The following is a 25,369-nucleotide window of genomic DNA, read 5'->3' on the forward strand; positions in this document are numbered from 1 at the left end:
TCTCCCTTTGGCTTAAGCCCTTCTGTTAGTTCACTTTTAAGAGGTAGAGAAACTAGTTAAAAGAAAATCCTGTAATGTTTACATTTTTGAATAGTCCTAAATCCGTAACTGCTGAAAAAGGAGATAAAATTAGCTCCTAATGAAACATTATCACCAACTACTAGACTAGTTTCTATTCTGAACTAGGGAGAGCTGACACCTTAGTGCTAACTTCCAGAGCTAATTCTTGTTGGTTTCTGTTCTCAGCTGACTATATCCAGTGCAGAAACAAATTTGCTTGTTCCAGCTTCGTTAGTTTTCCAGAAGTGAAAAATTGGATGGACTTGTCATCAAGTGGCCTTTCCCATCTGTTTGGTCTGGGAGGAAGTTTTCTTTCCTGCAAGTTAGTCATCTGGTCATTAGGTAACATGCAGTGAAAAAGCTGTAAAGTGGCAAGTCTGTGAATGGAAAGCAATACCCTTCTTGTGCAGCCGCAGTCATTCAGGGAGCCAGAGGAAGGGAAATTTTACTAATCTCTTAAAACTATCTTTGTATAACTTGCACAATTGTATACAGAGCTGCTGTTTTTCTGAAGTTTACTTCTTCCATATATGCACCCAAGGAGAAGTGCACAGAGGGCAAGGAGGGAGCCTTCCCTGGGTAGCTGGAGTGCAGGTCTAAAAAGTGCCCAGTCCCCAGCACCCGCCTCCCTTACGGTCCCGCTTCTCCCAGGGTGCCCTAATTCAGCACACCTCTTCATCATGCTTAACACCGTGTGAGAGAGTGCAGTGGGTTAGTTGCAACCTTCCCAGAGGAAGCTTGCTGCTGTTCTCCTTTAACTCCCTTTTATAGTGTCCTTATCTGTGGATCTTGTCATGTGTGTGAATCTGTAAATGCCATTCTGAGCTTTTTCCATGTCTGTAATTTTTGCTTTAGTGACACTTTTCTCTGGCTTCCTCTCTCTAGGGCAAACTACGGCTGTCTATCGTAGTAGCTTTTATTCCCTTTTTCTTCTCAAGCTTTGTATGATTTGATCTGAACTCTTCATACTGCCTTTTTAAGAACAGGTCTGTCAAAACAGAACAGAAAATTCTGCAAGCCTGGATTAACTGGATTTGAGTGCGTGTGGCATTTGCTTATCCCAAGGTGTGAATGTCCACACACAGATTGAAGTGTGTAGGTGAACGGGTCTAGCAAAAGCTCCAGAGACTTGAACTCGCAGTGCTGGAAGTTCCCACGTGGTCTGTGTGGGGAGGACATAGAACAGGCATCACAACTGGAATCTGGCCTCCATCGCAATGTACTCATTGCCCAGCAGGACTTCTAGCATCACCAGGAGCAGCGATGGGTCCTTTCCTAGTTGGAAACTACTTTCATGGTTTTCATTTGGAGCTACTTGAGTAGTTTATGATTGAACAGATTTACTGAATTGAGCATCATGGAGAGCTTTTAATTTTTCATATACCTTTTAAAGATTTTCTGTGGAGTTGTCTTTAAGAGGATAACTTTATATCTTGCTTGAAACATAAGCCTGTAGGACTTCTTTTGCTCCCATTTATCAATGGCTTTCTTAATATACAGGTATTTTTTGTTGTTACTATTATAGTAATATACCATTTAGTATAGCAAGAAACGGTTGCTCCTGTGGTAAAACTTCTTAGTATCCCTTGTCCAGTGATAATGGCAACTAACACAAACGTGTGTGAGTACTGTAATCATGTGAGCCTATTGGAAAATAGGTTGCTGCCACAGCCTGTAGTTAGTTTGCTTTGCAAGGACACTCCAAAGAAAACAGTTTTAAGTGAATTTAATTTACATAAGAAAATTCTTCAATTTACCTGAAATGGCATTCTTCATAGAAAAAATGATATTTATAAAGCATTTTTAAAAGGCATCTAACCACTCCTAAAATAAGTAATACCTTTTGGGGGAAGGGGAGGGAAGAGCAATTATAATTTAAGCTGTGATTACTGCATTTGGGATGCTTTAGAATGTAAAATTTTGGGACACTATCAGTAACTGATTTTGCCTTGCCATGAAAAAGTGCGCTGCTAATATGGACTCCATTTTTTTAAATTGCTTTTATTATTTTTAGGACTGCTAAATGCAACTGTGGTGTTTCGGTTTTAGTGGGTCATAATTACTCTGTTGGACAGAGCACGTTTTAGGAATGCAAAGCTCTGCTGTAATCCCATGAGCTCAGGGTCTGTCCAAAGGTGCACTAAAGGTGTGTGCTGCTGCTGCACCTCCATTAATTGCAGTTAGCAGAGCGAGAGAGAGCTGTTGTGAAGCCACAGGTCACCCTGCAGGAACACCCGTTCTGGCAGTGTGCTGCCTCAGGACATGACAGCGGATGTGATCCTGCACATCAGAGTCCCTCCCCATGCAGAAACACAGCTCCTAGCACCCATGTTTGTTGTGAGCGAGTGCAGGTATGAGGCTGGTAGACCAGGACAGGGAGCTGGGTCATCTAGGCTAGGTTATGCTTGCCTAGAAAGGTTGGACCAGATGATTCTTGAAGTCCTTGCCAACGTGGTATTCTGTAGTTCTGTGCTGTACCACTGGGCAATTGGGAACTAAGGAATGAATACAGCTTCCACCTCCTGCTGAGGAGCTCCTTCTGAATATGACATCATAGGTAGAGCTGAGTAACATGCAAAATCATGCATAATGCTGTACTTGATGTATATGATTATTCTGCTTGTAAACTGTTTTACAGTTCCACATGTGCTTTTCCATATTTCAGTATCATGTGCACGTTGTAACTAATATAAACAAAGCTAACAAGTTGGTGGATTTCTGTGGAGGTGCAAGAGCAGCCAACTGCTGCTTTGTTAATCCTTGTGGTATACTTCCTTTGCAGTATTTTTCCTTTGTATATTAATCTAGGCATTATGTAAATAGATGTTTGCTGTGCATCTCTTAAAGGGCAGGTGTGACTTTAAGGAGTTATCCCCAGATACTAGAACTCCTTTCTATTGCTAAAGATACTTATTTGTGGTAGTTCTTAAACCTTGTCAAATACTCAGCGGGACAATCCCTTGTTTGGGGAGTTTTGCAAGAGCAGCCAGGATAATCAGGTTAGGGGGCTAAGAGAACTGCTAGGAAGGTCAGTGTTATTTGACAGGATTAGCATGCCTAAGTTTTGCTGCTTAGTGGTTTTTGCCCTGAAACTCACGTCTCCCTCATACACCATCAGCACACTCTGCATTAGACACACCAGTGTAATTTGTCAGTGTTAATGGGTCAGTTGGGTTTACTCTACATCAATCAGTGTTTCTCTAATCATTTGCTCTGGACAAAAAATTGGAGTCCCTGGTACTTTGTATGCCAGTGAGTGGAGCTGTTGTTGGATATGAATATTAAGCAACTTGTATGGGTACCTGGGTAATAGCACTGAAAAGCTGACTCGGTGTGCTGAAACCAGGACACTCAGAAAGAGCAGTAGACAGGTAACAGCAGATGTTGGTGTAAACCCACCTTTTCTCATTTACTGTTTGCGTGTTTCTAGTGCACTGCTGAGTAACTTGTTGCTTAGGGCGGTGTTTTTGCTCCTCAGAAAACTCAATGTACAAAACCCAAAGCTGTTCTTGAGCTTCGGATGAGCATGGTCACCATGCTGCATGGATCTCGCTGCTGAACTTTCCTCACACCCTGTCCTGGGGAGGCTTGAGCTCCTCTCACAGAATGTATAAAGCAAGAGGAGGTAGATACGGACAGTCTGGATCAGCCCAGCTGGCCCAGCTCCCACTTCCCGTGCTTGGGAAGCAGGGATAGGGAAGGTCTCAGTCACTCTGTGGCAGCCTGGTGCCTTGGAGAAAATAATCTGAAATTCTTGATGGCAGAGAACTAACAAAACTGAAGGTTACCTTTCTGGAAGAGGATACCAGAATTCCCTGCAGCCCTCCCTGAGCACTCTGTGCCTTCCCTGGCTGTGGGGTGGTGGGGACATTTGGCTGGCACTTGGACTGGAGAGCACCTGGTACCGGTCGTGAGGACAGTACACACTGTCTGTGGATTCATCTCTACTGAGAACACCAGGCCTCCATGTCCTCCTCCTCCTGAAGGGACCACCCTGGTCTCCAGGCATTTCTCTCGGACTCTAAGTACAGCTCAGTTGTGCTTGTGTGCTCCCCGCTTGTCTTGCTGCTCGTTGTGGCTCACCGGTCTTTGCTTTTAGATTTGTCTTTGATGTGAGGTCTTCATGACAAACCAGGCACTACCCATTGGGTGGGACTTTTCTTCTTAGTCTTGGACTATTTCAGTGTTTTAGTAAATAACCCACACCCCTACAGGAACAGGATCCAAGGACCTGCCCAGCTTTGGGATGAGGAAAGAAGAGAAGACCACTGAACTCAGCTGGGTCCTAGCTCTGGATGCAATCTCTGTGCTTGCAAGAAGTGACAGAAACAAATGTCAGTGGGACTTTCACTGGCCCTGTTCGCACTTGGAAGCCCCTGTAAGCATCTCCAACCACTGCAACCATGTATGTCTCCTACACAGTTGCTGGAGGGTGTTCTGTATTAGCTCAGGGTGGATTAAAGGCTTTTCCATACATTGGTTGGTTGCTCCTGTACGCTTTTAGAATGCCTCCTTATTACTGGGTACAGGCACTTCAGGTTCTGCCTCGGTGGCAGCTACCACTGCTATCTTTAGCTCTGTACATGTTCTCCAGTAAATAGTTGACCCAAGCAGTTAACTCCCTCCACTAGTTCATCTTCCATTATCGTCCTCTGGAGGATTGTCCACAATTTTCTCCCTGTTGTGGGAGGTTGTTTATTTTTTCTTGACGGTTTTGAACGCATCAACTGTGGTCAGCGCTCCACCACCCCACGGTTCGGCCTCTCTCTCGGCGGCCGCGGAGGTCGCACACTCTCCTGCGCTGTCTGCCCTGAGGTCAGAGGCTGGCTGCAAGCACGGGCCGCTTCCCCCGCTCCATCCCCTGCCGTCAGCCGGGCGATGGGGGACGGCCCCGGCCCCGCAGCCACTCCTTTTTTCCGGCCCTCCGGCGCCCGAGCTCTGCCGCGGGGCTCGGGTCAGCGGCCGTTGTCCGCCCCGCCCCGGGGAGGAGGAGCTGCCGCAACCGTGGTGTTCCCCCTTCAACCACCACCGCCCTCCCGCGGCCATGGGCGAGAGCCGGGGGCGAGCGGCCCTGCAGGAGCCGGCTGGGCCGGAGCCGGTAAGGTCGGGGCGGCGAGGCTTCGCGGCAGATGTCCCGGGCGCGCAGTCGCTGCCGCGCGGCCGGGGGACCCACCGGCCGCCGGGGACAGGTGCGGTGGGCGTGCGGAAGCCAGCCGAGGGCAGCGCAGCTCTGCTCGGCGCTGTCCCGTCTTCGGCCTTGCAGGCTCCGGCCCAGCCCGGCCCGTGCCCGAGCAGCCGGCTGTAGCCGGGCGCCGCGGCCTCCGCACCGCCGGGTGCCGGGAGCTGTCGCCGCCTCCCCGGGGGGCGCGGGGCGGGCGTGCAGGGGTCCTGGCCACCCCGGCCGCCCGTGGCTCTGTGGCGCGGCTCCGTGGCGGCGGTTGCGGTGGCCCTGGGAAGGGCACGGGGCGCCCTCGCGTCCTTGTCCCGCTCCCGGGGGCCGTACCCTGCGGCGGCACCGTGGCTGCGGAGAGCACTCAGAGCTTACCTGTGATGTATGAACACAGCCGGGAGTCGGGCCCGGCCTCGGACAGGCCTGGCAGCCCTGGTGTCTGGCGCAGGGCCTGGGCAGCACAGGGCTCTGCCTCCTGGGCTCGCAGGGCTGAGCCTGCCCGGGGCTGGGGGGGCACAGCCAGTCCGCTGTACCCCGAGCTCCTGTGGGCCGGGAGGGGCTGACCCAGGGAGGTGCGTGAGCTCCTCCTGGGTGCTCCGCAGCACCAGCCTGCGAAGCCAGGCTGAGGGGTGCGAAGGTGAAGGATCTCTATAATACAAAGTCCCTCGTGATGTTCCCAAACCTTTGCGTCTCAGCAGTACTTACGTTGCCTAAATCTGGGATTTGCTGTGTTAAATACAAGCCTGAAAAAGCCCTTATTTTTTCTGTCTGTGAATAGCGATATGCTGATCACATGTATGTATGGTGAAGAGGTGCTCGCACCAGCCTGCCCAGAGGCAAGCTTTAGTGCTGTGCATCCCTTCAGCAGACAGAACCAGCAGGTGCTGTGCTCCTCAGCTGCTGTGCAGTGGAAGCTGTGTCTCCCCAGAGCACTGTGATCTTCCCAGTGTCACCAGTAGCATGGCTTGGGCTACTCAGGGCCAGCCTGAAGCCCTTGGGAGCTCATGCAGTGTACCTACTGCCTTCTTTCAGGGTGTGGAAGAGGTCACGGTCAGATACTACAACATGGTATGTGCCCCATCACAGTGCTGGCTCTGCCAGCACCTTTAGCGTTTTCCCTGGCTACAGCTGATAACCAAGATACTTGTATACACAGCCCAACAGCTATTGCTGTGAGGTGGTGGTTGTATGTGTATACATGTTAATTGCTTCCTAGTCTGCTGTGTTGAAATTAAGAGAAAGAGCTCCAGTACCACTTTTCAGTCATTGTTGTCTGTTGGGTTTATTGTCATCACCAGAAGGGTTGGTTGCAGTTGCAGAACAACTGGGATATGATGTACTGCAGTGTGTCCATCAAAGGGCTGATAGTTAAGGGATTGGAATATCTGTCATAAGAAGAGGAGCCATGAGTGCTGGGCCTGTTTAGCCTGGAGAAGAGAAGGCTCTGGGGATCTCATCAGTGTGCGTAACTACCTGGTGGAATAAAGGTGATGGAGCCAGATTGTTCTTGGTAGTACCCCATGATAAGACCAGAGGCAACAGGCACGTGCTGAAACACAGGAGATAACATTTGCATGTAAGAAGGCACTTGTTTGTTGTGAAGGGAGTCAAATACTGGCACAGGTTGCTCATGGAGGTTGTGTTAGTCTCCATCGTTGGAGATACCAAAACCTTGGCTGGATGCAGTCCCGTGCAATCTGCTCTGGCTGACCCTGCTAGATCAGGGGTAGGGCTGTGTCTGCCAGCTCCAGCTCTTTTGTGCATTTGGTTCATGTTGTCTGAACAGAAAGTAGAATGTTCACATTATAAACTGGATGTTCTTCATTATTATGTTGAGTGTTGATTGTTTTATACACCATTGTAGGAATAAGGAAAAGGTGCTGGGTGCAGACTGAAAACAGGAGGTGTGTTGATGTAGTGACTGTTACCTTCTCCAGCCATCCTTCTGCTTTCCTGGCGTGAGGGCTCTACAGAGCACACACACTGCTTCACAGGTTTTTTCTTCTCTTGCCTTTCTGTCTCGCTGTGTACTGACACTGTTTCTGGTGTGTTGACCCCTCTGTGGTCTGTAGCTGTTAAAGGCCATTGGAAACATGACAAGTGCTCCTTGGTCTCTAGTTTTCTTGCCATACTGGAACTTTACTCTTTATGTACTCTGCTTCACTTCTGGACACCAGAAGTATTTCTCAGGTTATCTCTGTGCATTATGGGCTGGGTATGCTGGCTTTTGACAGGCTTAAGAGCATCAAGGCTGAGTTAGCAACTGCTTGTACAGCTTGTGAAGCTAAAATATATACTTGGGAATAGTCCCCAGGCAGTATGGAAGGGTAAAAGGCTCAGGGTAACACTGGGCTAACAAGGAAGGCTTTTGCAGTGTTTCCTTTCCACCGATGTGGCTGGTGCAGAAGCAGATGGAGGTGCCAGCTGTGTGGCAGGCCCTGAGAAGGTGTGTGCTAAGGTGGGGAGCCCTCCCCAGCCAGCCCACATTCTCCCTTCTGGCACTTCCAGTGGGTTACTGCAACTGTCTGCGTCCCAGGAAATACGAAAGGTCTGGCACTGTCGTAGCCTTCAGCAGGGACTCAGCAAGGTGGTGCTGGGAAATCTGTCTCATGTAGTTGAGTAATATTTAAAAACGTAATAAAATGGTAAAATTGTAACCCAGAATGTGCTTCCTGATGTGTTTTCTTTAGGACTCTGCGGTACGTGTGCCAGCTATGCAAGCTGCATAGGTATTTGTGGTTTGTTTGGTTTTAAATGTGAGTAGAATTATTTGTTTGAGGGTATTTTCCAAACTGATATAAAGAATCACTTTTTATTGTGTGAGTGATTACAAGCAGACTGGGTAGGGAAAGGAGTTTGGCACCTCCTGGGAGGGTAGAAGCAATGGTAGTCAGTTGCTCCCCTTCCCTTCTGTATTGTGTGTAATACTTCATGTGGAGGTGGAGGTGGGATCTCATAACTAACACATAAAGGCATCCTGATGGCATGCAAACTTTGGTTAGCGTGAGTTGCCAGCCCTTCTCCTGACAGCTCTCCGAGGTTGTCTTCAGTAGGTGCTTGGTGACATGCCTGGCAAGGATGCTGTCTGATGTTGATCCCAGGGATGGGTCTTCCCAGCTGGAGGTGAGGTGAAGGTGCCACTTGTGGAGTGCCCTCTCCATGCTGCTCTTCACTGGCCTGTCTCCTAAACACAGCTGTGCCTGCCTCAGCCAGGCTGGTAGCTCTGTGAGGCAGAGTTGTGGTCAGGTGTTTGGCAGGAGCTTGTGCAGCGGGAGTGAGGTGGGGTGGGTGCGTCCGGGCAGGGCTTTTCCTGCTGCCTGCTGTTGGCAGGAGGGCACACAGCTTCATGTCAGCATTTAAGAGCAGCCTCCAGACCCACGCTGACTTGGGCTGCCTTCTGCTCCCCTCGGGACTGCATAGGCAGACCTCCGTGCAGACTTGCTGTGGCACAGGGCTGTTCCTCTACCAAAGGGGATTAGTTGCTGTGCTCTCATGGCATTTTAAAGTAAGTCAGTCCCTCCAGTGGCTTGATGTACAGGAAATGCTCTGGAGGTATCCTGGGGGGTGAGGCTTGCGCAGCGGTGCTGGGTGCAGGCGGGCAGCAGCAGCAGCTTGCACACACCTCCCCTGTGCCGTACTGCAGCCGCTGATGCCATCTCCTGGGCAGATTTCCTCCTTGCGCTGGAGAGACGCTTCCTCTGCACGCAGGAGCTTCCTGGCAGGGAGCAGTCGGTGGATCCAGGCAGGCAGCCCTGCTGCCCTGGCAGTGGGAGTGCGGATGGAGGGCAAGGGAGCAGGTACCCCAGGGGGGCAGGTGAGTGTCGTGTGTGACATGAGTGGCTTCTGAACCACGCCTCTGGGACATGGGGAAGAGAAGTAATAAGTAACGGCAACCTTAACAAGATCTGTGTGTGCTTCATCTTCAGAGCTCCCCTCAGAGTGCTGCTGAAAATGGCTTGGACCCTGTCGATGAGCCTCTGCTCAGAAAAAACCCACGTCGGTTTGTCATCTTCCCCATCCAGTACCCAGACATATGGAAAATGTATAAACAGGCTCAGGCCTCCTTTTGGACTGCAGAAGAGGTGAGCAGTGGGTTGGCACAAGGCACTCAAACTGGGGTCCTGGTGCATCTTTCCTAGCTCTGCTGCTGGCTCCCATGTTGTAAGGGGTTGGAGTTAATTGCCTCAAACACAAGGTGCCTCTGACAGAGCAGGACTCCCTTCACGGGCACTGGAAAAAAAGCTGCTTCCACCAGGCAACTTCAGCAGATCTGCTCTAGGTTTTTGGTTTAGCAGAGGTGTAATCGAATCCTGGGGCACTTCTCTGGTTACGGAGAGAGCTCTACGACTCTGATTTGTGGTCTAGTAGCTGCTATCCTGCTGTGGTGTCGGTGCCTGCAACAAGCTCCTTGGCTATGTAAGATCTTCTGTGTAATTTCATGTGATTGCTGGTCTTTAGTGTTAGGCACCCAGTTTCCAGAAAGTTGGTGATAATTAGGGACACTTGATAAAAATGCTTCTCACTGGTTACAGTGTTACACTGCAAGCTGTAAGTTTTTCCCAGGTTAGCCAGACCTGAGCAGTACTCAGGTTGCTACGCTTGCAGCAGAGGAAGCTTCTGGGCGTTGCACTGATCGGGAGAGGTTACCTGCCAGCTGAACTCATTCTAACTCAAGAACTTCTGCAGCCTTGTGTGTGGCCGGTGATCTGCAGTTGCAGGCAATGAACTGGAAGTACTGGTAGTCTCTAAATAGGCCAGTGTCCTGGGATGGTGAGGAGCTGCTGCCTGTAGAAGTGCTATTCCATTGCTAGCCTGGGAGGCTTGCTGCCCTGTTGCAGTAGAGGTTGATTTAAACCATAAAAGAAAAGGCATTTAAAACTCCTGCCTGATCAGCATTTTACCATATTGATGATTCCTTCTTACACTGTCCTGCCATCTGACAGTGCATTTCCCAATGAACTGGAAAGTTAACTGTAAAACCTGTTTGTGTATATGTGTTGATATGCACACCTATACGTGTACATGTTTTATACACACACACGTATACACATATATGGTTTTAGGCCTCCATATTTTTCACATCTGGCCCTACCTAACTGCTGCTGTGGTTCAGAAATCCCTCCGAACAAACAAACAGAAAAGGCTTTGCCAAGGAAGTTGCGGTTTCTGCTGTGGCTGGAGCTCAGTCTGGTAGAGGAGAGCAGTTGCACAGCATTAGCCCTGTGCCATTCTTTGGCAGGATGGAGGCTGAAAACCTGCCAAAGGCAAAGGTCCCCTCAGTCCATCGTTTGGCACACCTGGGTATGGGTTTCTTGCAGCATTAGCATTTATTTCAAGTAGAGTTAAGTGTCTCAGAATGAACTCAGCTTATTGGTGCATGTTCATACTCATGGTAAGAAGGTACTAATGCTTTTCAAAATCTGATTTATTTATAATTCAACTGACACTGATTTTTATTCTAAATTACGAAGTGTAAACTGCAAAGCAAACACATGATGTTACTGTTGCAGAGGGAGACAGCAGTACTGCTGTGTGTCTGTTGTCTTTTACAGCCACATGTATTTAAATCCTTTACATGTGAAGATTTGAGAGCAAAATCCAAAACTCTGCTGTGGTCATTTGACTAGACTGATTCTGTTCTTATAGAATGACAGACTCAAAGGGCAATAACGCTTTTCTTCTTTCATTTCATTAGGTTGATTTGTCAAAGGACCTTCCTCACTGGAACAAGCTGAAAGCAGATGAAAAATACTTTATTTCTCATGTTCTGGCATTTTTTGCAGCCAGTGATGGAATTGTAAATGAAAACCTGGTAAGGAAGCTTTAGAGAGGGCTTAAATACTGATTTTATTGGTTTATTGGCTTACTGGCTTTTAATTTTGGTTTTCTGACATTAATGCGTAAGTTTATTAAATGTGCACTTTTTTTTCTTCCCATCATCTCACCTTTGCCAAGGGGAATAAGCAGCTTGTTCCACTGGGGCCAGTGTCTGAGTTAAATTGGGCCAGCTGTGGTCAGCAAGACTCCACGTCACTCTTGGATGCAGTTTTTAAGCTCAGCCTTCTGCCTGACTGTGTTGATCCATGTTTCTCATTGAATTAATAGAATCCCACACTTCTTCCTGTATTTGTGTTGGATGAGAAGTAGGGAAGGATTGTGCTGTGCCATGGTCTGTATGCTTCATTTTGGTAAAACCCATTTGGCTCTCACTGAACAGCATCCTAAAATCTTTGAGGGCTGCAGGTGGATGATGCTAAAAAGGTAGAGAAATCTTCCTGCTGAAATCAGTTCTGCAGAATGTCTCACCACAGGTTATCAGTGGTAGCTGGCTGCAAATGCCCAGTTTAAATCTTGAATGTCTCTAATGTGTAGAATGTCATAGTATCTGCATATATTGCATGAGTGTGCCTTATACAGGTTTGGGTTTTTTTAGTGATAAACAAAAAGTCTGAGGCTTTGTTCCACAGGAAGTGATTTCTACTGCAATATTTCGCTGTTCTCCTGTGTACCTGTGCCCTCATGCTTCACTAGAGCTCTCTATCCAATATGCACAGCAGATGTATTTATTTCTAGCTAGCTTTCTTTATTTTCTTCTGCACCACACCTGTTGACATACCTGTGAATAAAGAAGGGCTGAATAGCCCCCATCCTTTCTTCAGGGTAGAGATCTATTGTCTTTGTGTGCAGTTCTGGTGTCCTCAACATAAAAAGGACATGGAACTGTTGGAACAAGTCCAGAGAAGGGCCACGAGGATGATCAGGGGACTGGAGCACCTCCTGTATGAAGACAGGCTGAGGAAGTTGGGGCTGTTCAGCCTGGAGAAGAGAAGGCTGCATGGAGACCTCATAGCAGCCTTCCAGTATCTGAAGGGGGGCTATAGGGATGCTGGGAACGGACTCTTCATTAGGGACTGTAGTGATAGGACAAGGGGCAACGGGTTAACACTTAAACAGGGGAAGTTTAGGTTGGATATAAGAAGGAAATTCTTTCCTGTTAGGGTGGTGAGGCACTGGAATGGGTTGCCCAGGGAGGTTGTGAATGCTCCATCCCTGGCAGTGTTCAAGGCCAGGTTGGACGAGGCCTTGGGTGATACGATTTAGCGTAAGGTGTCCCTGCCCATGTCAGGGGGGGTTGGAACTAGATGATCTTAAGGTCCTTTCCAACCCTAACGATTCTATGATTCTGTGATTCTAAGTTTACAGTACTGTCATGCAGAACTGGTTTTACTGTCCTCATTGCCATGCTTTCTGGTTTTGGCAGGTGGCACGTTTTAGTCAGGAAGTGCAGATCCCAGAAGCCCGTTGTTTCTACGGCTTTCAGATTCTCATTGAGAACGTTCACTCAGAGATGTACAGCTTGCTCATAGACACCTACATCAAAGATCCTGAGAAAAGGTAAACCTCTGGATGTGTTAAAGACCTTGGGGAAATCTTGTCACCTAGACTGGGGGCACGATTGCTGGGCAGTAGAAGCAAGCAGCTGCCTTCCGTTTTCATACTGACTTACTAGGGGAGTTGGGGCCAGCCCCTTAAAGCTTTCAAGACTTTCATGCCTCACCCCCAAAATACAGGGAAGTATCACCGACCAACAGACCTGTGTGGGACTGTCAGAAAGTTAGTTAATACTTGTATAAATCTTTGATTGCAGAAAGTGTGGATGATATGAAATGCTGTTAGAGTTTCCTTGTGGTTATTATGTTCCTGAGGTGCTTGCTGTCACATCAGCAAATGATCTGCCTCAGGAAATTGAGTGCTTGTGATCCAGCTGGTGTTTCTAATGTACAGTAATCAATGTTACTGCCATCCTGACAGCTTTTTTGTTGTCAGTGCTTTTTCATATGACTTGAACTGTTTAACGTATTGGATTCTTTGGAGACCCCATACCTTTGTTGTCTGTAGACCTTCCTAGTGCAAATGGTAATACATTTGAAAAGAAGCACTTTCCCTCAGAGACTCCACAGTGCTGATGGTCAGGCAGAGCTTGGTATCCCACGGTAGCATCCTGTGTGGTAACAGTGCGAGGACTGCAAGGTTTCATTTCAGGTGTTTAGCATGGTAACAGAGCCTGTGCTCATGGGAATTGTCCAGTTCCTTTTGTGGAGTTGTGCAAGATGAGGTTTAGCTCTGTGGGTAGGAAGTAGCTGCCGTCTGGCTTGGAGTCCGGTGGGTGGTCTGGTGAGTGGTCACTCCTGGGTCTGACTTCATTTCCCATCTCTGCAGCTCACCTCCTCTTGAGACCTTGGTATTGTTGCTTTCTGCACATCTGCCTCCTTGTGCCCTTGTTATCAAAGATCATGTTGTGGTTTAACCCGACAGGCAGCAAAACCACACAGGCGCTTGCTCCTTCCCTCCCCCTCCACTTGTTGAGATCCAGACAGTTTAATGGGACAGAAAAGGAATGGAAAATAACAACAATGGTGATAAAAGAATTAGAATATGCAAAACCTGTGATGCACAATGCGATTGCTCGCCTCTGGCTGACCGATGCCCAGCCAGTTCCTGAGCAGTGGCCCTTGGCCAGCTTTCCCCTAGTGAATATACTGAGCATGGCGTCATATGGTATGGAATATCCTTTTGGCCAGTTTGGGTCAGCTTCCTGGCTGTGTCTCCTCCCAGCTTCTTGTGCCCTCAGCCTACTTGCTGGTGGGGTGGTGTGAGAAGATGAAAAGTCCTTGACTTAGTATAAGCACTGCTCAGCAACAACTAAAACGTCAGTGTGTTATCAACATTATTCTCACCCTAAATCCAAAACACAGCACCGTACTAGCTACTGGGAAGAAAATTAACTCTTTCCCAGACAAAACCAGGCCAGATGATTGTCCCTTGTGAGTCCCAAGTCTCTTATTTGGATTAGTTCAGAGCCTGGCATAATGGGTTCCTCTGGTGGAGCCAGTGTGGACAGCCAGGGCAGATTTACATCAGTCACTTTTTATTATATTGATGTTTTCTATTTCTTTTCTTTTATAGGGATTACTTATTTAATGCTGTTGAAACAATGCCTTGTGTCAAGAAGAAAGCAGACTGGGCTCTGAAGTGGATTGATGACAGAGAATCCACTTTTGGTATGTAGCTTCTTAAAAATTTGTTCCTGTCACATGTCACAAACTAATCCTCTGGAAGTGAGCTGCATCCCTGGAACATGAAATAAATTCTCCACAGATGATGTAGTGGCTTCTGGCTCTCTGATTTAGCTAAAGAATTAGAAGTAACTTTTGCTGAGCATGTATATTTATATCTTCAGCTAAAGCAATATTGTAATGTCAGTGCCCACTAGAATCATGTTATGCGAACTGCTTGTAGACTTCTCTGTCTTTGTCTTTATGCTACTTTCCTCAGGTTTTGCTTGTAGACCTTATTTAGAATCATAGAATAGTTAGGGTTGGAAAGGACCTTAAGATCATCTAGGTCCAACCCCCCTGCCGTGGGCAGGGACCCCTTATGCTAAATCATATCACCCAAGGCCTCATCCAACCTGGTCTTGAACACTGCCAGGGATGGAGCATTCACAGCCTCCCTGGGCAACCCATTCCAGTGCCTCACCACCCTGGAGTGGTGAGTTTCTAGGGGTTTCACTTATTTCTTTCAGTTGGCTCCTAGTGTGCAGAACTGGGCAGCTGAAGTCCAAGCTTTTTCTGTGTTCATGTTTATACAGACAAATGTATGTAGTTAGCCATTTTTGTAACAGCGTGACTGAGTCTGAGTGAAAAAGGTTCAAAAATCATCTGTCTCTGGTGTTTCTGGTTTGCTGTTGGGACCGGGTTTCTACTTTTTGTATCTCATTTCAGAGCTGGGACACTGGCTGATCTTCCATCAGCATAATGCAGAGCGTCCTTTCCAGTGTTGCATTCAGTTGCATTCAGCTTACAATGTTGACTCTGAAAGACGTATTGTAGCTGAAATGCATAATGAGCAGAGTCTGGTGAAGTTTTTAAACCAAACAGAGAAAGTGTAGGAGATGGAGAGATTCATCCAGACAAACAAAATAAATCTGAATATCATTTTTTTGCATCATCTGTTGTTCACAGCTCATTTTTGAGTGGAGTTCTTTCTGTAGCTGTAGATCCTCCTGTCCTGGAGTGTCCCACTACCTCCCTAGTCTGGCTTTGCTTGCTGTGTATGATGGCATCTCTTCTTCATCTCCTTCATTTTGCTCCCAGCAGCATGGGGTGTGCTAGGAATCAGTAGGTTCCCTAACTCAAAAGGCAATGTTCCCTCGGTGCCTTCAAACTTCATGCATCCTATCCAAATTTTTGTAAGGTGCATTTTTCCTCTTCTCTTTTTTAATCTTACTGAGAAAACTTCCCAGATTTAAAACATTTGTGAGGCCCAGGTCTTACAGTTATGGATATATCATACGGAGATATGGCATATGGAAGTGGCTGAGTGGCTTGTTTGCGTGGTGTTTCCTTACAGCTTGGGGACCTGCCCTGTAGCCAGGTCTCCACAGTTTGATTGATTTCTTATGCTGAGGTTTCAGTTGTTGTACCTGTTCTGTGGTCTCCCACTGTGCACTCACATTATGTGGTGCTGCTGATTGGTGATTTTTGGTTCAGCGTAACTCATTTGTATGATAGCTAGTTAGGTGGAATGTACTAAAAATCTTATTGATATTCAGTCTTGTCCTTCACTGAATCTATATAGTATGAGCAGCTTTGCTCCATTCCTCTCTAGAAGTAACCTAGGAGATTTTTAGTGTTGCCCGACAAATTCTTTCCTTAGTAACTTCTTGATACAGTTTGTATTGCTCTTCATGCTTTTTCCTGACTTGAATTTCCTCAGATGAGCCAGTAGATGGCATTTGCATCTCGTAGGAGAAGTAGAACATGTGGCTGTTACGAGGTGTTTTTTTTTTTAAAGAAAATTCTATGCAGTTCTTACTGTGAAAAGGCACCAGCACTTAATGCATAAGCTTTCATGTTAGAATTTATCCAAGGCTCTTGTGAAGTTGTTAAAAATAGAGTACATGGAATGATGTGTCTTTACTAGGCAGTCAGATGGTTTTAAGAGTCTGAAGAAATACATTCCTGTAGAAAACAGGGAGAACTGGGACCAATAGTTCATCCTTGGATGAAAGGTGGGATAATGTAAGTAGTTATTTGTGTCTTGATGAATTACATTATGTGTATTGCACTCTTACAAGAATATGGTTTTATGTAGATTCTCAACAAGTAGGGCTTTTAGTTTAATTTATAGGAGATCAGCTCTTCTCTTGGTTTTGTCTATTAATTACACATCCATTTTCCTGCCTTTTAGGAGAAAGAGATAAAGAAGTACCAATGTCCTGCCCACTTTGGATAGATATGTTCTTTCCCTTCTGACCTGTGACAGTTTCAGTGGGTGCTCTGGTTCTTCAGTTCTGCTGGCATTGCCTGTGGTTAAGTGCTGTTGTGCGTGTAGACCCCATGTGCCTCGAGATCTGCTGAAAGATGTGGTCAAATACAGCACCTGGTGCTGCAGAGGGGATTGCTTCTCTCCAGCATCTGTCTGTCTGATGCAAATAGTGCATCTTGCTGACAAGCAATACACTGTTTTGTGTCTAACTGAAAATGTGTTCTGTTAAACAGGTGAGAGAGTGGTTGCCTTTGCTGCTGTTGAAGGCATCTTCTTTTCGGGTTCCTTTGCTGCTATATTTTGGCTGAAGAAGAGGGGCCTGATGCCAGGGCTGACTTTCTCCAATGAACTTATTAGCAGAGATGAGGTAATGTATGTAATATCTTACATACTGTCTGGGAGGAAAGGTGGGTTTCCAGGGGAAAGGCAGAATTATATTAATGAAGATGCTATGTTCCTCAGCAGCAATGCCTGTTTTTAAAGGGAATAAACATAAATATTAGCTATACTGTTATGCTTAGTATGACTTAAGTATGACTTAAAAGGTGGACATTTTTGATTGAAGGGGACATTTGTTTTCCTGTGCCTGGCTGCCCAAAGACTGGCGTGGAGTTGCATGGTTTCCAGCTGCAGCGTTGGCTCTCTTGAGCAAGGACCTCACTAGGACATGTGTGAGCCTTGCTGTACACCTTTAGTCAGGTCCAAGTGGTCTCCTTGTACCACTCCCCATTACAGCCCCTAGCTGTGCGTCCCAGAGCTTGCAGATGGTCGCCTGCATCCATTGCCTGGCTAGCTGTGTTAGGGTGCTGCGTAAGCAGCAGACACCATTCCTCTCCATGTTCTGGTGTTACTGCACAGCAGTAGAACTTCCTGGGTGTGGGCAGCTACAGATCTGCATTAGAGGTGAGTGCTTCTTAGCTTAAGATGTGATGTATCTGAGGGGATGCACATTGAATGTGTCAGGCCATGTGGTGACAAGTGCCTTTGCTTTTCACTGCTTCCTGCACTGCTGCCTGCCAGTTGGCAGCAGTTGCTTATGGTTGGGGCCCGTCTTTGAGGTACCACACATCTTATGGTGCTGGCAGTACTAAAGAAGCGGAAGGACCAGTTTTGTATGCAGTATAAAAAGCTAGTGGTTTGAATTTACCAGAGTTGGTCTAAAAGAATAGAGATCTTTATCATAATGTAAGTAATTTCCATGTATTAGGTAAACTAGTTTGAAAAGAGGCATCTTGCAAGATGCCTTTAATTTAAAAGACACTTTGGAAGAAATTGATATGATCAGTAAGCAAAACAGTTCTTCAGCCTTGGCCTTCTTTGTGTCTTTTGTTCCTGTGAGTCATCGTGAACTGATGTATTCAAGTGAAGTATATTTGTCAGAAGGGTCACTCTCAGGTGAATGAGATTTAAGTTCCTCCATACAGCAGTGTAACTGTACTTTGCAGAGTTGAGCACCAAAAGACTGATTTTTTTTCTTGAGCCCCACTGGCATAATTCAAGCTGCAGAGCTGTTGCGAAATGTAAGGCTTGGTGCACACAGCACCTGCACCAAAAACCAGGAAATACTGTTACAGAAGCAGTGGCAGTAAAAAGAATCCGCAGTGGAAAAGTACAGAAACTCTTTTCTGATGCACCTGAACAGATAAATCGTTGGTGCTTAATGTTTTTTGAGCTGTAGGCTCTGTTCTCAGGCTGTTTTTTGAGCTGGTGCAATTCTGATTCTTAAAGGTGCAAAGCTGGTGGGAGCACCAGTCAGGGCAGCACGCCACTTCAGGGAGAAGCCAGGCACATCCTGCAGCCTGCTGGTGATGTTGCCCTGAACAAGACCACAGAACCCTGCAGCAGGCACCTAGTGCTGTCCCTAGAGGAGGAGTATTTCCCAAATTACGTTATTTCAGGGCTGTTTCATGACCTGAATCTCAAGGATTTTGTGGCCTTTCTGAAAAACATTTTGCTTCTTGGATTTGTTTTGCCTGTTGTTAACAATAGCAGAGGGCTGTCTCATAGCCCACCGTCCACCAAATCCTTCTGATGGGTTTTCACTCTGGATGTGCCCTAATGGTCCATATAGGCTGTAATCACCACCTTGCTGTCAGGAGGAGAGGCAGTAGCACAGTGCTGCTTTAGTCTAGCAGCAGTAGGCATGGCTGATGCCAGAGTCTCAAGCTGTAGCCAGTCAAAGTGGAGGCACCTCTTAGAGCAGCTGTCTGGGATCCCCCTCAGACTGTGAGGAATTGCTCATCTTTCCTGATGTTGTCTTGTCCTGGCTGGAGGCTTTTCTGGAAGTCTTGGGAAGCTTGGGAATGAGCAGAGTTTACTGGCCTTGTGCAGGATAGCGGCGTGGATGTGAGGGTGGGTTGAGTTGGGCACAGTAGTCTTAAGTATTAAAAATCTATGCATGTTGTGGTAGCGAATTCCTCACAGTAACTGCACATTGTGTGGAGAGACTTGTTCTTGGGTTTTGTGACTCTAATTTAAATCTTTCTTTCTGAAAATGCTGTGACGAGAAGCAAGGGAAGAATGCTATTGAAGGAGCTTAAACCAAGTATTTCTGTACAGGTATCTCCAAGTGGAGAGCAGGTAAACAGTCTACCTTAACTGGCAGGTAGTTTTGCAGATCTTGATGTAGGAGATTTTCTGCAGAAGCATCTCTGGTGGAAGGCAGGGACCCAGCAGGGCTCTGTTAAGGATCACTCGCAGTAGAGCAGCTCTCAAAAATATTTACCTGAGAAATATGTATGCTGAGCATTATTTTGGCATAGATGGCACATGTTGGATTTCAGATGTTATTAACTGGGTTATAAACTAAAAGTGCCTGCTACGTGTGCTAACATGAAGCTTCCTAGCCTCCTGCTTGACAGTCTTTAACCTGAATGAAGCGGCTTCAAAGAGCAAACTATGTGAAGGAAGGAAAACCTGACTTTTTTTTCTCATGTTCTCTGTTACTTCAGGGTCTACACTGTGATTTTGCTTGTCTCATGTTCCATTATTTAGTGAACAGGCCATCAGAAGAGCGGGTCCGTGAGATCATCGTTAATGCTGTTGAAATCGAGCAGGTAAGCCTGGCCGTGACAGCATCGTGGGCACTGCAGGATCAGTCTTGTGTGCATAAATAAATTGAAACTTGGCTCAGCCCTGGATCCGTGATGCATTATATTATCCTTTCTCTCTTCCTTGATGGTGACAATAAGAATCAGAGACTTCCTGATTCAGTTGTCAATCAACTGGGAGAAGCTGAAGCTGGCAGCTGGTTTCCTCCAGTAAGAAAGGCTGTCTTCTTTAGGATAGGATAGGGTAGGTTAGAATAGTTCCAGTTGGAAAATACTTACAACAACCATGTAGTCCAGCCACAAGGGTCACTTAGAGAAGTGTTTGTTACCTCTGTCCTTTCAGGATCTTTGTCTCTCCCTACTGTATGCACATCCCCGCCTGTCCTCAGGCGAAGACAGGGTCTGCTGTGGCCACAAGTACTATGCTGAGTTCTGAGGCTGCTGTCAGGTTGTTTCACACGAGCTGCTACCCATTTGCAACTACAAGTTTCTGCGCTGCTACGTGTTTGGCGGGATTGTAGTTTACTGTTTCTTTTCTGTTGTTATTTAACTACTGTGATGATGACAGATGCCCTGGCTTTGCCTCACTGATAGGTATTGCACTGGTGCCTAAGTATGTACGTGGCTGTGTTCAGCACTTACATAAATCACTGTCCTCTCTGATCTGTTGTTCCATAATGGCTGGAAGCCAAGGAAAACAGTAGTTTTCTGGATCTATTCCTGCTTCCTTTAGTATGGTCTGTAGGTTTTATGGAAGTTGGAGTTCAGGTGTACAGTGAAGCTTGGGTTCGTACAGGGAGGAGGGGGAAGGCAGATGAGAGGGGCAGTAATAAAAATTCTTGTGCCTTTTCCAGAAAAATGTGCTAAAAATAAAGGAAGGTACAAACAACTACTGGAAGCAGAAGACACTTGTTGAGTTTAATGATACAAGTTATTTATTCAGACAAGTGCCTGAGGAGCCTGGAATATCACAAATCATGTTACCGTGAAACACAGGTGTCTTCTCTCCCTTTTCCTTCTTAAATTTCATTTCTCTAAATGTTGCCTATATTTTAACTTGTAGGAGTTTCTAACAGAGGCATTACCTGTAGGTCTGATCGGAATGAATTGCACTTTGATGAAACAATATATTGAATTTGTTGCAGACCGGTTACTGATGGAGCTTGGGTTCTCAAAGGTAAGAGATGCATTTGCCTGAAGTGCTGGCCTGCCCTGGTAGCCCAGGAAAGCTGTCGGCACAAAGCACTCTTGATGTGCCTGGGAGCAGGTCATATTTAGTGCTTCCACTTTCTGTGAGTGACAGCTGAAACCACAGCACTAATGTATATCCTTCACTGTTTAAAGGAGCAAGAACAATTTATGCCATTGTTTCCCTTCAGCTGCTCTGCAAGTTTGTAATGGGAAGCTTGTGCTGTGCTCAAGCTCTGTGGTCCTCCAAGGGTAGTAAGCACCTTGCACTGGTGAGCTTCACCACAGACCAAACTCCTGAGGAGTGACAGTACTGAATTTGCTTAGATAGAGGTCCATAGATCCTACAGCATATTGCAGCAAGGGATGAGCTAGTTTGAAAGGGTTTGACTGTTTTGTTTGTTGAAGTTTTTTAAAGCACTGTTACCCTTTCAGAATCACCAGGGTAATGGTGTTTCCCTTTCACAGGCCTTTCATGCAGAAAATCCTTTTGATTTCATGGAAAATATTTCTCTGGAAGGAAAAACAAATTTCTTTGAGAAGCGGGTTTCAGAATATCAACGTTTTGCTGTTATGGCAGAAACAATGGACAATGTCTTCACTCTGGATGCGGATTTTTGATGACTTGGCAAATGAACAGTGACTGTTGCCCTCTGCCCATTTCAGTTTATGCTGTGAAGTTGTCTCCGTTTTCTCTCCTGGAATTGAAGTCTACTGTTTTTTTTTTTTCCTGGGTTTTCATGTTGTTTGCCAGAGAAGTAAATATATTTCTCTATTTAAGGAAAAAAAGGGGGGGGTGTCCTTTTTATATGGCTTTTTAGGAGGATTGCCTTTTGAAGATTCCCTTGATTCATCTGCTGTGATTGCTGTCTTTAAAAATCACCTGGATACAGCTACTTTTTAAAGACTTCGGTAGTACTTTAAGAAAGCAAACTGTGTATTTACCTCATGTTATGGGATTTTAATCTGAAAACCAGATAAGGTAGCACTCTGTATATATGTTGTTATAAATGATTTTCATGGTTTCTATTTTCATGTTTATAGAGTTGGTTTAGAATAAAAGCTCTTCCCTTTCATCTTGCTGTAGATAGAGTAATAAGTGATTGTGGGAAGATATAACCTGTGTACTATAAAATCTTGCTAAATCCAGGGATACACTTTGATCTTCCCATTAACTTGGGTTCTGTCTGGAAATGTTTTACTCTGGTTGCAAAACCGATGGCTGCTGGTGGGAGTTTAAATCAAATACATACGATTTTTGTCTTACAGCTGTTACTGAGCAGGTCAGTGGTCTTTGAATGCTCCTTGAAAAGGCAAGCCTGTTAATAGAGGAGAAAACACACATCCTGTATGTCTTTGTCTTGTGCTCCTTGTTTTTCCATGCTTCTCTGAACAAGTGCCTTATTAAGCAGTCTGTAGTTGTGCTGAGTTGCAATCAGCATCCAACACTGGAACAGCCAGCTCTGGGTGTGGTCTGTCTTCCCTTTGTCATGCTGGGTGGTTTAATATTTTCCCCTTCTCTGTTTCCCTTGTGCATTGATGGGGTGAGAAGGCATATTGTTCCAAAGAATTATCCCTGGAGGTGCTACAAACGTACTGCTTAGGCTGTAAGGAAGCACCAGTAATGTGTGAAGGTACTTCAAGTTGTGTGTTTAATGTGAACCATTGAAACCATCACAGAATCGATTCTGGAGGAAGGCATTAAACCTTTTAAAACCAAATCTTGAAGTAGTGTGGATCAGCAGCATCTCACAGAGGACTGCTCTTTGGGTTTTGGTGTGTTCCAGTGTGTGTCTGGAAGTTGCTCAAGTTCTTTGATGTCACATGCAGCAAATGAATCAATGGAGTAATGGCAAGCATGCTGCAGGGGTACTTGGGATGGAAGAGATACTATTCAGTTGTAGGTGGGTTACTTGCAAATAGATATGTTCTTTTTGCTGAAGTGAGTGCACATGAGCTGGACAAAGGGTTCTTCATTAAACCCAAGCATTTTTTCATAATGTTCAGCAATTTGTATAAGAGCTTTTATAAGTCTTTCTTATTGTTGCAAACATCTTGTTCTGCTTTCAATACGCCTGCCATGAGATGAGCTGACGGCCCAGGGTTATTGGTGATGGGGTGGTAGGGGTGTTATTTCCCTGCCAGCCCACATCAGGCATAGCCCTGGGTACTTGAGTTCCAGGAAACAGGTCCACTGCTTTAGCATAGTTCCTAGTGAACAGTTGTCCCTGGTGTAAAAATAAGCAGCAGAACTGACTCTTTTTGTTTGGTCTCAGTAAAAGATTGTATGTAATGGGCACGGAAACAGGACGGCTATCTTGCCTACAGAAGTGCCTGCTTCATTTGACATAAGGTACTTAGGGAGGGCAGAGGGGATCTTGGAGAATACAGAGAAAAGCTGGGATTGATGTCCCTCACTAGTGCCCTGCAACTGCAAGAGAACTATGGGCTTGGGAAGAAAATCCAGCACCTTTTGGAAATACTGTGGTACTGGGGGAAAAAGAGAAAATTTTGTTAAATGGGTCTGTTATCTGAGGAATGGAACCTATTTTTATGTCACTAAAACTGTGAAAAAGCGTTTGTTTTGAGTATTGTGAATTAGGAAGAGAGTGTACAGAATATACAAGTATGAAACTGCTATGTGCTCAGGTTTTGTAAATGCAGAGGAGATGCCAAAGTCTGGTACAGCAGCTCCCGTTTGTGTGTATAATACGTGTACAGTTTCAATAAAACTTGAATGTGGAGAGGAGCATGCCTTTGTTTGTTGTTACATGCTCTATCGTGAGATATCCAAAATGATGAAACTGGGCCATGCCAGAGTAAATTGGTGTTTACAGCTTTTGGGTCGCGGGAGAGAGTTAAGAGTGCTCCATACGCTGTCTTGCACTTAGTGAGCTCTCAGCTTGCTGGGTTTTGTTCTCAGAAATGGTGTTTGCAGTTTAGGGAGCAAACAAATACTTTTTTTCTGGAATCTTCTGGCTCAAGGAGAAATTTCCTGGGAGTCCCTTAGGTTCAAAGAAGAAACACTCCAGTAATGTAATTTTGGTGGGTGGTAACTGATCTGTCTAGGGCATCGTGCCCTTGCATTGGGCATTCTGACTGTGCCTGGGCCCCACAGTGTAGGGTTCAGCCCCAGGCATGCCTGCAGCCCAGCCTTAGGCACCACAGTCTGTGCTGGCTGAGGTTCATACAAGATGGTGTCCTCGAGGGTGTCAAGTCAAAAGTCTTGTCCCTGCTGCCCCTTTGTGACTCCTTGAGACAGGCATGCAGGGCATAAGGTTCACTCTGCTCCAGTGCTGGGTTTGGGCAGAATCTTTGTGCTCCTGAGGGTTCTGGTGCACAAGCTGGGTCTGGCTCTGTGTATCTCACACTGTGGCCATCATGCTTCAAAAAGACTGATTCTCATTCAAGCGGATGCATGGGTCCTACTGAACCCTTGACTTGATGTCATGGGTGGACAGTGTGCGCCCAGCCCTGCTCTCTGATCGTAAAACCACTGTGGAGTGCAGTGTATTAGTGACTATTCCCAGACCTTGCTGGGAAAGTGAAGAAAGTGGGTGAAGACAGGGCAGTTAGCAAGCTCACTCTCAGTGTTTCTTGGCAGCCTGGAGGCCCTGTTTCTGGGCTGGTGAGATTTAGCAGCAGACGAGGACACGGTGTGTGGCAGCACATCTGGAGCAAGCCCCTGGCCAGCTGACACTCCGCCACGTTCCTCCTCCTTGCCTTTGAGCGTTGTTAAACCCCAAGTGTGGCCTCCCTGCCAGTCACCCCCAACCTGGCAGGGGAGCGCCTCCCGTCAGCCCTTCCGAGGGAATGAACCGGGCTGGATTTCCTCCTGGTGGAGCCCTTGAGTCAGTAAGTGTTAATGCTCTGTCACCGTGCTCTCTAGAGCTCCTTCTGGGAGGGAAGCAGCCACCGGAGGCGCTGATGTGTTAACGTTACGTGTGGCAGAGGATGTGTTTGCCAGGAGGACGGTGGTGGGGCCGGGGGGCCCTGCGCTCCGCAGGAATACACGTGTGTGGGTAAACTGTATGTATGTGCGCACTGAGGGACACGGCTGGTGCGCACAGAGTGCGCGCTACACGTAGGCAACAGCGGAGCTGAGGGGAGAAAGAAGGCTTTGAACGTCAGGTTTTAGCAATACTTTCCCCGGAGCAGAAGGGTAAGATGGGCACTGTAGTACTGCTATTGGGAGCTGCTCTTCCTGGTTTGCAGGCAGCTGCCTGCCCTGCTCCTCGCACCTGGGCACAGGTAATGGCAACGGCACAGTCAGAAGCTTCTCCTGTTTCCACTGGCTCTAGGGCTGAAGGCTGCCCAAGCTGTGAGGCTAGAGCTGTACTCTGCTAACCAAAATCTTAAACTAAGGATTTTCATCTTAAAGTAAATACAGTTAAATCTCAGTGTGGAGCACGCGTGCCTGCTTTGGAGAACAGTAACTTTGGCCTTTGGCTGGTTGTGTGTAGCCACATGGACAGGATCAGGAATTCCCTGTTGCATTTTGGTGCTTCTAATGAAATCAAAGAGGATTTCTGAGTGACAGACATAAGATTTCAATGATGGGCAGTGGTGC

At 46.6% G+C, this 25,369-nt stretch overlaps 1 protein-coding gene across 3 annotated transcripts; it reads left to right on the forward strand.

The window, feature by feature from the left end:
• The first annotated feature begins 4,962 nt into the window (after nt 1-4,962).
• Nucleotides 4,963-23,548, forward strand: RRM2B (ribonucleotide reductase regulatory TP53 inducible subunit M2B). Of its 3 annotated transcripts, XR_009742452.1 has the most exons (10): nt 4,963-5,158; nt 9,157-9,312; nt 10,926-11,042; nt 12,492-12,625; nt 14,198-14,292; nt 16,795-16,928; nt 19,513-19,617; nt 20,675-20,788; nt 21,268-21,557; nt 22,069-23,548. XR_009742452.1 is itself a non-coding variant. In XM_061447968.1 (9 exons), exons 1-9 carry the CDS (start codon nt 5,105-5,107, stop codon nt 21,418-21,420), a joined length of 1,062 nt encoding a protein of 353 aa, XP_061303952.1. In that variant the 5' UTR covers nt 4,963-5,104; the 3' UTR covers nt 21,421-23,548. The 3 variants fall into 3 exon arrangements, 2 of the variants coding, with proteins under 2 accessions (XP_061303952.1, XP_061303953.1); XM_061447968.1 differs by having other exon boundaries at nt 21,268-23,548; XM_061447969.1 differs by having other exon boundaries at nt 5,100-5,191; nt 9,159-9,312; nt 21,268-23,548.
• Nucleotides 23,549-25,369: the final 1,821 nt, after the last annotated feature.

Source organism: Pezoporus flaviventris, unplaced genomic scaffold (assembly GCF_033815535.1).
Source record: "Pezoporus flaviventris isolate CSIRO_AGI_PZ_B2104156 unplaced genomic scaffold, CSIRO_AGI_Pfla_v1 ptg000007l, whole genome shotgun sequence".
Classification (NCBI taxonomy): Eukaryota; Metazoa; Chordata; class Aves; order Psittaciformes; family Psittacidae; genus Pezoporus; species Pezoporus flaviventris.

Excerpts from the sequence above, each read along its gene's own strand:
- RRM2B (XM_061447968.1), top strand. The coding sequence starts at position 5,105 with ATGGGCGAGAGCCGGGGGCGAGCGGCCCTGCAGGAGCCGGCTGGGCCG. Across the intron at positions 9,313-10,925 it reads CCTTTTGGACTGCAGAAGAG|GTTGATTTGTCAAAGGACCT; the intron begins GTGAGCAGTGGG and ends TCATTTCATTAG. Across the intron at positions 20,789-21,267 it reads TGGAGCTTGGGTTCTCAAAG|GCCTTTCATGCAGAAAATCC; the intron begins GTAAGAGATGCA and ends TCCCTTTCACAG.